This window comes from Dysidea avara, chromosome 7 (genome assembly GCF_963678975.1).
Source record: "Dysidea avara chromosome 7, odDysAvar1.4, whole genome shotgun sequence".
Classification (NCBI taxonomy): domain Eukaryota; kingdom Metazoa; phylum Porifera; class Demospongiae; order Dictyoceratida; family Dysideidae; genus Dysidea; species Dysidea avara.
Window position 1 is genome coordinate 18,901,880 of NC_089278.1, and position 12,511 is coordinate 18,914,390.

Genomic DNA, 12,511 nt, shown 5'->3' on the forward strand with positions numbered 1-12,511 from the left:
ATTAACTTTGTTTAAAGGTATTTTAAACTACACTTTAATAGTAAAAATTGCTATTCGCTTCAGCACTAATTATAACAAATCATCATATTCACTATTCAATTTTTCTCACTTCTTACAATAATTTTATCACCATTTCTATACTTATTTTTTGTCCACATTCTGTTTTTGCACATGTTCTTTAAAGTGTGAAGAAATCATATACAATATTATTAAAAATTATTAATTTAATTTTGGGATCCAAGCAATAAAAAGTAGCGAAACAAGAGATGAATGATGGTATTACAACATAGCTCAGAGGGAAAATCCCTACATTGGCAGGAAATAACAATGAGTTTGTTCAATGCCAAACTAGGAATTCTCCCACTAAGCTATGCTGTAATACCATCATTCATCTCTTGTTTCACTACTTTTTACAGCTTGGAACCCTACATCATTTTAAATTATGTTTTTTTGCTGTAGCATACAGCTATATACATGTGTGACAGTTCAACCAGGGTAACTGCTGTATTAGAGTATCTTGTGACAGCCTTTCACTACCAGGGGCATGTCACTATTTCATTGGTATGTCACTATTTCATTGTGCTAGATTCAGATAGAACAATAATAACGGGGTGTGATAGATCATTAAGAGATGTGACCCTGGTGCTGGATCATTACTGATCAACCAGATTGCAATTATTAATTTATAAATAGGTGTGACATTGAACCTGTTGTGAAGTTACAGGTATCTACCAAGCGTAAACGCTTCAATAAGTTTGCAGATCTAAATATGCTGTTCAAGGAAAGTGTTGGTTGGAAAAATTAATGCCTCAATATGGTTTCATTGCATGGAAAAGGAAGAAGACTAGCTGACTGAAGATAAAAGGAAAGACAAGGTGCAGAAAGCACATACCTGTTGGAACCCCAAAAGGCATATCCCACTGATGAGTTCGTTATTGTGGCATAAAAGGGTAGCTGTGTGCTGCTTTGTTTGCCTGACTGTGGTCAGGCAGGCAGGCAGGCAGGCAGGCAGGCAGGCAGGCAGGCAGGCAGGCAGGCAGGCAGGCAGGCAGGCAGGCAGGCAGGCAGGCAGGCAGGCAGGCAGGCAGGCAGGCAGGCAGGCAGGCAGGCAGGCAGGCAGGCAGGCAGGCAGGCAGGCAGGCAGGCAGGCAGGCAGGCAGGCAGGCAGGCAGGCAGGCAGGCAGGCAGGCAGGCAGGCAGGCAGGCAGGCAGGCAGGCAGGCAGGAAGGAAGGCAGGCAGGCAGGAAGTCAGGAAGGCAGGCAGCATAAAATCCGAATTTTAGCGATTCTTTTAAAATTCTATATCCAGCCACCTATTAGTGTTTCTTATTTTTAATGCTGTATTTGATGTTAGATGGACTAATGTTATTCCATAAATGTGATTTTCATTGTGTGAGATGTCTCTAGGATGATTTTTAAAGGTGGAAATTTAGGCGGCACACATCATTCTTGGGGGGATCCCTCCTTAAACAGTACTACTATACTGTTTGATAAAACTATCAGTAGTCATCACAGTTTTGCTAACATAACTAGCATGTCTATCAATTGTGGATTGTGGAGGACTGAAAATATTGAAATAGTTCATGAGAAATCAATTAATATACTCTTATCTGACTTTATTAAACTAATTGAAGTTGTATAAATAATTGAGTAAATAGCACAATAACTGGGTTTTAAAGGTTTACATCTGGCTATTTCAGCAGCAATAACAATTTCTTTAAAAATGGATCCAGTAACATACTGCACATAGATTGCTTTGTAAGATTAAGAAGTCTGAAGAAGAGAAAAGACATTGCATGTGACTTTAATTATTTCTATTGCATACCACAAAAATTCTTTACAAGAGTAAAATGTTGGAAGAATTTTATAATTCATACCAGTAATGCTGAGTGTGAAGGTATCAACAACTCGTACCACTTCAGGTGAACGGACCACTAATCTACATTCATACTGTCTACCATCATCACTTGTTCCTAATGGTGAGGTAGTATATCTGTCTATGAACACCAGTGAGGTAGTGGTCACTGTAGTTAGTGAGATATTCTTCTCATTTCTCAAAATGCGTCCTTCTCTCCTCCACACGATGTCAACTTGACTGGTAATACCTCTCACAGTAGTTGCATTACATGTTAGTGTTAGTGGTTGACCAACTCTCTGAGTATTAGGGGCAATGACAGTCACACTAGGAGTGGGTACTACAACATTGAGGGGTAAACAAATATCAAATACATGTATGACTTACTAGTAAGTGTCTCCAGTACAACTGATGATGATCCACTAGTTTCCAGTATTATCACATTACACATGTATGTACCCTCATCTCCCTCCATCAGGTACGTAAACTGGATACTGCTAGTGTAAGTGTTACCACTAGAACTGTTTGGGTTGATGGTCACTCTACTATCATTTGTAATAGTGTCTCCTCCAGGTCCCATCCAACTGATCATTACTGAACTGGACTCTACTCCACTAACTGTACTCACTGTACACTGGATCATTTGCAGACTACCCACCATAGCTCCTTGTATGGGACCAGATGGTGATATGGTGACAGTAGGAGGGGGAACTATAAAGGAATAATAAGGATATACATTGTTGATAGTTGTGTGAAGAAAATTTGACACAAAACTTGGATTCCTTTTAAGTGCACAAGGAATCAAATTATGCGTTTAAAAGTGTGAAAAACAGCACAAAGAGTGAAGAAACTAATATGACATTTAAGGGTTCATCTCTTTGAATTTTTTGCTCAAATTTGGGATGAATTTAAGCCTATTGCATTATTGTAAAAATCACTCAATTTGAACATAGGAGCATGCAACAATGCATGTACGTATGAAAATATTATTGCATTTTGGTTCTGGAGGAAGAAAAATTGAGTTGGTCAGGCTATTGTAGATGTTTTGCTATTAATGTTTTGCAATTTTGTTTCAAAATTATTTTGTTTCAAAATTATTTGTAGTATGGTGTATGGGAGGATCAAAGGCTGCCACCAGTGATACAAACCAGTCGTAAACTGGTTTACAAATGGTTGTAACATGGCTAAGTACCTACTCCACAAATCAGTTATAACACACCCATTTTGTTTGGACCTGATTTGTATACACTCCACCCTTGGGTCTGCAGCTCTTGGGTGTCCTGTTTACAAATCACATGCAAAGCTCGTGGGTGTAACTATAGAATTTTATTTATTAGTAATCACTTTTGATATACCAATACAATGTAAAAACAGCTAAGCTGTATAAAAGGGTGCAGCCTTCAAAAGCCTGGGTGAAAAAATTTGTGAAATCAAAGGTGGCGGCCATAAAATGGCTGCAATGGTAAAATGGCTGCAATAGTGTTAATGATAATACATTATAATAGAAGGAAAATTAACAGGAATAATAGTAAAGAAACACCTATACCTGCAGTATACTACTGGATATTTAATCCCTAATTCAGCTAACCATCCATGACTGTATTAGGGATTAAATGCCCACTAGTATATCTGCAGGTATAGGAGACCTTTCTCATTTCTTTACTTTTTTAATTCTATGATCCCTATAAACCTCCTAATTTTTACTTCTATTTGTTTGTTTACTTTTTATAACATGATTATGACTGGTGAACCTGTGCATACTACTTCGAAAAAGGGTGTGGCAGCAGACTAGATATTTTAGTCTGAATGTGTGCCACAGCTGAAAATTAGATCGCTCGTTTTGCTTATGTTCAGCAAGTTACACAGCATTTTAAATGAAGAACAGTAGGAGACAGCTCCTCTGTAATTAATCCAGTCACCACAATCTCCAGGAAGCCATGTGCATGCTACTACAAATCAACACCTTACACTGTCATCAAGAAGGATAGGACACAGAGGAAGACAAAGGTGAGTTCATTGTACGTACTGTGGTGGTATGCCAAAAGGCAGAAACAATATCTATTAGTAAAAAATTAATCTCGTAGCCTTAGCCATAATAAAGTTATGCTTGTCTGAAGGCATTAGTTAGTTAGTTAGTTAGTCAGTCAGTTAACCAAGCAGTCAGTCATTCAGACAGTCAGTCAGCAGAAAATTCCACTGAATAAATTTCTATAGCAATTTAACTGAGGTGTTTTTGGCTGTTCTGGAGACACTTTTAGACTTGATTCTGCCTAACCAATACTACCCACATGCCATGAAGCTACTGTGAGGCTGATTTCTGGTCAACGCCTTTTGTGAAAAGGTGCAAATCTCCATGATCCCTAATATACGCTGTACTGTATGACAATGTACAAGCCATTATTAAAATTTATTATTATAAACATTATTGCAGCTACTTCATGTTTAGAAGCATTCACTGTTTGCTTCATAACTCAAGAAAAAAGTGGAATGACAAATCCATACGTAATAAGTTTATTGAGCAATCTTCACACCTCCTGTGCAAGCAGCCAGTATCTTGAATGTATGAGATAACTGGCAGGTTAGGTCAATCATCAAAACAGTAATTTAGTTTCTCTTCTCCCAGTATCAAAAGTGAAAAGTAGAGCATTTGTGTGACTTCAAAAATGTGCTAGTGTTCTTAATGTCAAAAAATCATTGATAGTTCTGTGAACTTTTACAAAATTCAAGCCAAAATTGGCACAATTTTTTTAATTTAAGTACCATTTTTAAGTTCAAGGGACTTCAATTAAGTATTTGTACATATTTTATTGCAACTTTTGTAGGTAAAAAATACGATTCTTACCTTTGAAGCTCCTGTGAAAAGTTTACGAAGTGAATAGAGAAATTTTACTCTAAAATGTTCAACTTTGTGATGAGAACACAGAGCAATGTATGTGTGAAAAATATGCACACACTGGTGTGATGTGTTACCTTCCTTGGTGAAAAAGATGAATAATGATATAACGAGTAAAGAGAAAGTGGTAAACAACAGTATGTTCAGCTTTGCTTTAAATATCATAATTTTTTCGTAACAAGAACATATGTATGCACGCATGCACGCACTCATACACACACATGTGTGCATGCACACACACATGTATACTAACAATTACACGTAAAACTAACCATTAACAGTTAATGTGGCATAATTTGATACAGTACTTCCACTAGCATTAGTAGCTACACATCGGTAGTTACCAGCATCTTCTGGTGTTAGGTTAATAATAGTGAGTGTATTAGTGCTCACTTCAGTAGCTCCAGATGGAATACTACCACTCTGTCTCTCCCAATTGTAGGATGTTGCTCCATCTGCCTCACAAGTTAGTGACACAATTGTGGTATCATTTACTAAGGTGACTGTTGTGTTCATTGGATGAGTAGTAATAACAGGTGGTACTCCTAGTATTTATGTTAATCAATATGTACAACTAAATCAATAACTCACTTGTAACCATCAATACAACTACATCAGATGTATCACTATCTCCATACTCATTAGTAGCAATACACTCATAGTCTCCACTATCATTCTCCATCACATTAGTGATCACCAGAGTGTCTCCAGTCTTTCCAGTAATAACTTTTCCATTATGTCTCCACTGATATATGAAGTTCTCCACTCCCACACCACTCACTGTGGTAGTGAACATGGCAGTGTGTGTCACCTCTACACTCTGACTGGATGGTGTCACTGTCACTTCTGGTAGACCTGTACCACCAATACAACATTCATACTACCACCTAACAACATCATCACAGTCATACCAGTAACTGTCAGTCTAGCAGTATTTAATGAAACATTCCCTCTCTCATTACTTGCCACACAAGTGTATGTGTTATCATCAGATGATCTCACATCTGGGATCACCAGGGAATTAGTGTTTATACCAGTCACTTTACTAGGAAATGATCCTGATCCAATTGTCCATTTATAAGTCACATTATAGCCAGTAGCAGAACATGTGAATGTGGTAGTTTGTGTGAGATTCACACTTTGTGATGATGGGTGAATAACAAATATTGGAGGTAGTACTATAACACAAAAAAAATTATAATAACAGGCTGTACTTTATAAGTGGACAACCAAATCACAATATCCAAAACAAAGACTGCAGTCTTTAATGTGACTGTAGCCCTATATGTTGGCGCATATTTCAAATTCTACATTATCTTTATCTAGAATGCCAAAGGGATGGTCAACCGAAGTTTCAGCTCTAGAAGCCAAGAACTTTCAAAGTTACAGTGCTACAAAGTGGCAACAACAGAATAATCGATTTGTTCAGTGACAATATGAAAAATAAACTACAGGTGCTCAATTAAATGATCATAACTTACAAATGCAATCCTCTACCAAGATGCAACTTACACTATCAGATTCTCCATGAATAGTCGAATCTATTACAGGGTAAGTTTTGTCTTCCAGGCTTTTTTACGACCAGAGCAAAGGCAAAGCTATGAGAAAAATGATAGTGAACTGTTCATTCAATGCAAGGCACACTAATGCTCATATCTTTCGTCTCCTTGGGAGTACTGACATAAAACAAAGATTTTGGTACTCCTCTTGCTTTGGGGATCACTATGCTATCATGGTTTATGTCTTTATTACCTTCCTTTACTGCAAAAGAAGTGCTTTAAAAACCTACATAATGTAAATACTCCACCCACTGCGTTTATTGCATTCTACTGTAAATTTAAGCTTGTGCAAACATATGGGATTCTTGGAGATCCGGTCACAATGTTCTACACTAATATGGCATAAAATTATGATAATCAAAAAACAACTGCAGTTTTGGCACACTTTTTTTTTTTTTAATTATTAAAACTTTACAGCACAAGTGCTGAAGGTCTGTAGGACACCTGGTCCTACAGCCTGCTCAAAGACATTAGATACAAAGACATTAGCTACAAAAGGTGTGTTTCAAAAGTTGCAGAAAGGAGAAAAAATCCATGACTGGACCTAGGTAGCCTCAAACCTGCAGCCACCCGATTTTGTTTCAAAATTATTTGTAGTATGGTGTGTAAGCGGATCAAAGGCTGCCACCAGTGATACAAACCAGTTGTAAACCGGTTTACAAATGGTTGTGACATGGCTAAGTACCTCTTCCACAATCAGTTATAACACACCCATTTTGTTTGGACCTGATTTGTATACACTCCACCCTCAGGCCTGTGGCTCTTGGGTGTCCTGTTTACAAATCATATACAAACTTCATTGGTATAACTAGCATTTCATTTATTAGTGACATACCAATACAAATTTATCCATGTAAAAACAGTCAAGCTGCATAAAAAGGATGCAGCCTTCAAAAGCCTGGGTGAAAAAAGTTGTGAAATCAAAGGTGGTGGCCATAAAATGGCTGCAATGATAAAATGGCTGCAATGGTGTTAATACATTTTAATAGAAGGAAACTCAAGTTTGATCAGGAATCCTAGTAAAGAAACACCTTATACTAGAGGAGATTTAACCCCTAATTCAGTCTATCTATAGCTAACCAGCCATGACTAAATTAGGGATTAAATGTCCACTAGTATGTATATTTGCAGGTATAGGAGACCTTCCTCATTTTTTTACTTTTATTTCTATGATCCCTAATTAAACTTAAACCTCCTAATTTTTCCTTCTACTTGTTTGTTTACTGTTTATAACATGACTATGACTGTTGAACCCGTGCATATCACATCAAAAAAGGGTGGTGCCAGACGAGATATTTTAGTCTGAATGTATGCCACAGCTAAAAAGTAGATTGTTCATTTTGCTTTGTTTCAAGCTATGTTCAACAAGTTACACAGCATTTTAAATGAAGAATAGTAGGAGACAGTTCCTCTGCAATTAATCCAGTCACCACAAAAATACAGACAATTCACCAGGAAGCCATGTGCAAGCTACCACAAATCAACACCTTACACTGTCATCAAGAAGAAATAGGACACAGAGGAGGACAAAGGTGAGTTCATTTTACGTACTGTGGTGGTATGCCAAAAGGCAGAAGCAATGTCTATTAGTAAAAAATCAAGCTCATATCCTTAACCATAATAAAGTTAAACTTATCTGAAGGCATTAGTTAGTCAGTCAGTCAGTCATTCACACAGTCAGTCAGCAGAAAATTTCACTTAATAATTGTCTATAACAACCTATCTGAAGTGTTTTTGGCTGTTCTGGAGACACTTGTGAACTTGATTCTACCTAACCAATACTACCCACATGTCATGAAGCTACTGTGAGGCTGATTTCTGGTCAACACTTTTTGTAAAAAGGTGCAAATCTCCATGATCCTTTATAGTACTGTACTGTATGATAATGTATAAGTCATTATTTAAAAAAAATATTATAAACATTATTACAGCCATGTCATGCTCATGAGCATTCACTGTTTGTTTCATAACTCAAGAAAAAAGCGGAATGACAATTCCATACGTTACAAGTTTATTGAGCAATCTTCACACCTCCTGTGCAAGCAGCCAGTATCTTGAATGTATGAGATAACTGGCAGGTTAGGTCAATCATCAAAACAGTAATTTAGTTTCTCTTCTCCCAGTATCAAAAGTGAAAAGTAGAACATTTGTGTGACTTCAAAAATGTGCTAGTGTTCTTAATGTCAAAAAATCATTGATAGTTCTGTGAACTTTTACAAAATTCAAGCCAAAATTGGCACAATTTAAGTTTCATTTTTAAGTTCAAGGGACTTGAATTAAGTATTTGTACATATTTTATTGCAACTTTTGTAGGTATAAATAAAGAAAATAGTAGCAGTACGATTCTTACCTTTGAAGCTCCTGTGAAAAGTTTACGAGGTGGATAGGGCAAGTTTACTCTAAAATGTTCAATTTTGTGATGAGAGCATAAAGCAATGTACGTATGTGTGAAAGGTATGCACACACTGGTGTCATGTGTTACCTTCCTTGGTTGAAAAAGATGAATAATGATATAATGAGTGAAGGGAAAGTGGTAAACAACAGTATGTTCAGCTTTGCTTTAAATATGATTAACAAGTACATATGTATGCATGCATGCACTCAAACACACATGCGTGCATGCACACACACATGTATACTAACAATTACACATAAAACTAACCATTAACAGTTAATGTGGCATAATTTGATACACTGCTCCCACTAGCATTAGTAGCTACACATCGGTAGTTACCAGCATCTTCTGGTGTTAGGTTAATAATAGTGAGTGTATTAGTGTTCACTCCACTAGCACCAAATGGTATACTACCACTCTGTCTCTCCCAATTATAGGATGTTGTACCATCTGCCTCACAAGTTAGTGACACAATTGTGGTATCATTTACTAAGGTGACTGTTGTGTTCATTGGATGAGTAGTAATAACAGGTGGTACTCCTAATATTTATGTTAATCAATATGTACAACTAAATCAATAACTCACTTGTAACCATCAATACAACTACATCAGATGTATCACTATCTCCATACTCATTAGTAACAATACACTCATAGTCTCCACTATCATTCTCCATCACATTAGTGATCACCAGAGTGTCTCCAGTCTCTCCAGTAATAATTGTTCCATTGTGTCTCCACTGGTACATGAAGTTCTGCACTCCCACACCACTCACTGTGGTAGTGAACATGGCAGTGTGTGTCACCTCTACACTCTGACTGGATGGTGTCACTGTCACTTCTGGTAGACCTGTACCACCAATACAACATTCACACTACCACCTAACAACATCATCATAGTCATACCAGTAACTGTCAGTGTAGCAGTATTTGATGAAACATTCCCTCTCTCATTACTTGCCACACAAGTGTATGTGTTATCATCAGATGATCTCACATCTGGGATCACCAGGGTATTGGTGTTTATACCAGTCACTTTACTAGGAAATGATCCTGATCCAATTGTCCATTTATAAGTCACATTATAACCAGTAGCAGAACATGTGAATGTGGTAGTTTGTGTGAGATTAACACTTTGTGATGATGGGTGAGTAACAAATAGTATAGGTAGTACTACAAGTAAAATATGAACAATGTGATTATGAAATATATCAAACATACCATTTACTATCAGTTCAGCCACTTTTGTATCATTTCCAGCAATGTTGCTTGCAATACAAGTGTACTGTCCTTTATCACGTGTTTTAGTATCTACAATTAACAAAGTGCTAGACGTTTGACATCCAATAATGATGGGACAATCTTCTGACAAGGACACTGAAGTAATTTGGTAGTCTTCATTGTCAATAACAACGGATCCATCTCTCGTCCACTGGATCTCAGGTAGAGGATAACCACTAGCACTACACATAAATGTGGTATTTACAAGATCTGCAGAGACTGATACAGTTTGGTTCAATGGAGGGACACCAATCAGTGGGGCAACTACGTAAATAAGTTTAGAGAAACATGTAGCACTCCACAAGGAACATAAAGATAATGATATACAGCATATAGTACATATATAGGGACACTTACATTGAACAATTAAATGAACTGTCCTGTTAGCCGTACCAACAATAGTACTATTACCAGTCAAACATCTATATTCTCCACTATCCTCTCTGGATGCATTAGTTATTATAAGAGACACACTGACAGTATTGGTAGTTATATTAATCACTGGATCAGCTATGCTCAGGCTATTACCAAGGTCACTTCCATCAACTTTCTCCCACATAACTCTTGGTAGTGGAAAACCTGCCACTGTGCAGTCTATTGTGCTGGATGATCCTTCCTTTATTAATATAGTAGATCCTTCCATTGGTACAGTAATAGTAGGAACCACTACAAGGTTAAAGTTACGGCATTAGCCATGCATGCACCTATGTGACTCTTCTTACTAGCTATTAAAAAAGGTTTTAAATTTTAAAAGGAAATAGGGATTGATATAATACACATGCTACAAGAAGTAAGGAAACAAGCTCAAAAGAGAAATGAGAATGATCCACTTAACAAAAGGTAAGGAAACAAGACAAACAAGATTAGATGGCTACTTGCTAAAATGAGACAAATTTTTAATACCTACTTGTTTAACTTGTTTCCTTACTATTTGTTGTGTTGACCATTCTCATTTCAGCTGTAAAATTTAGAACTTGTTTTCTTACTTTTGTAGCATGTGAACTAATTATATTAATCCCTTAAATTTTTAATAGCTAGTTTGTTTACTTTTTATCTCCATCTAGCTAGACACGTTCACATTTCATTAAAATCACAAACAAAAATCACGAGTTAAGGTAGTGATGCACGCCACAACTATCAAATATCCTTCAGGATGAACAAGGAAGGCCAATGAATGACAAAAGCAAACAGCATGATGCAGTGGACAAAATGTAATCAGAACAATAGATCCATGATTCCGTCATCATTGATACCTTGGTTGTATGGAGCTGTACGACTAGTGCTACCAGGTCTTACAGCAGGCAGGCAGACAAAATAGTGATGAATCTCAAAAAATTTAAAGCTCACCGTACATTGAAACATTTGACTTTTGCTTTCAAGGTACAGTATCATCATTACAGCAGTACTAATGCATTCCAGGGGTAGTTTTGAGAGTAAAATTCATTGCAAGGCTGCTTTTTATGATGCTAAAATTTACAAAGTTGTATGATTTCTTATCAACCCCTACTTTTAAGTACTACCATAGTTAATAATATAGCATCAAATAAGGCAAGCTACGTATTTTATAAAACCGTTTAAAAACCTGATGTATTTTTCTCAATACATATGTACATAGCCAGCCAAAAATAAACTAACTGCTGATCAGTATAGCTAAAACCACTCTTTCACTTCCTTACCAGCTATTATCACACCACTTGAGCTATTAGCCTCATCAAAACCAGTCACTGATACAGTACAAGTGTACTGTCCCCCATCAGTATTAAGCAATGGTGAAAATGTCACTGTCCTTGTGTACACTACCCCAATATTAGTCTGATCAGATACAGTGACTCGTGGAGAATCAGATAATGAACTGCCTCCAGTCCAACTGATCATTACAGCTGATGGTGATATTCCGTTAGTTACTGTAACTGTACAGGTTACATTGTGGTTTTCTCCAATAACTGCACCTTCCATTGACTGTGTTATACTGACAGATGGCTCAAGAACTGAAAAAGAATCCCAAAATGCTCATATAAATACCCAAACTATGATGTTTTGAGTAACACAACATGTACATAATATGAAGAGTTTATGTGCAAAATCAAAGAACAACAGATCACCTCCCAAAACCAGCTAGTTAAAAGCTAAACTGCTATACATAGCATAAATTATTAAAAATTATACCTATTACATCCAGTGTAACACTATTAGTAGCCATTACTAGTGGATTAGAGTGGATTACCACCTCACACTGGTACTCTCCACCATCATCAGTTGTGTTCAATTGTGAGATGATGTAAGCGTCTGTCAATACTAGCAATCCGTTCTCCATAATTGATGATATATTGATCCTCCTAATCAATATCATGCTATCTCTCCTCCACAAAAGATCTACTTGACTGGTAATACCTCTCACAGTAGTTGCATTACATGTTAGTGTTAGTGGTTGACCAACTCTCTGAGTATTAGGGGCAATGACAGTCACAATAGGAGTGGGTACTACAACATTGAGGGGTAAACAAATATCAAATACATGTATGACTTAC

General features: G+C 36.9%; 1 protein-coding gene across 2 annotated transcripts in view; it reads right to left on the bottom strand.

Annotated features, from left to right (window-relative positions):
* Window positions 1-12,511, bottom strand: part of LOC136259679 (hemicentin-1-like) — a 172,024-nt gene that overhangs the window by 102,820 nt on the left and 56,693 nt on the right. For both annotated transcript variants that reach the window (XM_066053184.1, XM_066053183.1), the window contains exons 17-28: window positions 12,150-12,464; window positions 11,660-11,971; window positions 10,341-10,649; window positions 9,924-10,247; window positions 9,609-9,875; window positions 9,289-9,552; window positions 8,970-9,242; window positions 5,660-5,926; window positions 5,340-5,603; window positions 5,021-5,293; window positions 2,243-2,566; window positions 1,878-2,195 (exon numbers count right to left, since the gene is read on the bottom strand). In XM_066053184.1, the coding sequence (XP_065909256.1) occupies window positions 1,878-2,195; window positions 2,243-2,566; window positions 5,021-5,293; window positions 5,340-5,603; window positions 5,660-5,926; window positions 8,970-9,242; window positions 9,289-9,552; window positions 9,609-9,875; window positions 9,924-10,247; window positions 10,341-10,649; window positions 11,660-11,971; window positions 12,150-12,464 (3,510 nt within the window). The remainder of the gene's footprint in view (window positions 1-1,877; window positions 2,196-2,242; window positions 2,567-5,020; window positions 5,294-5,339; window positions 5,604-5,659; window positions 5,927-8,969; window positions 9,243-9,288; window positions 9,553-9,608; window positions 9,876-9,923; window positions 10,248-10,340; window positions 10,650-11,659; window positions 11,972-12,149; window positions 12,465-12,511) is intronic.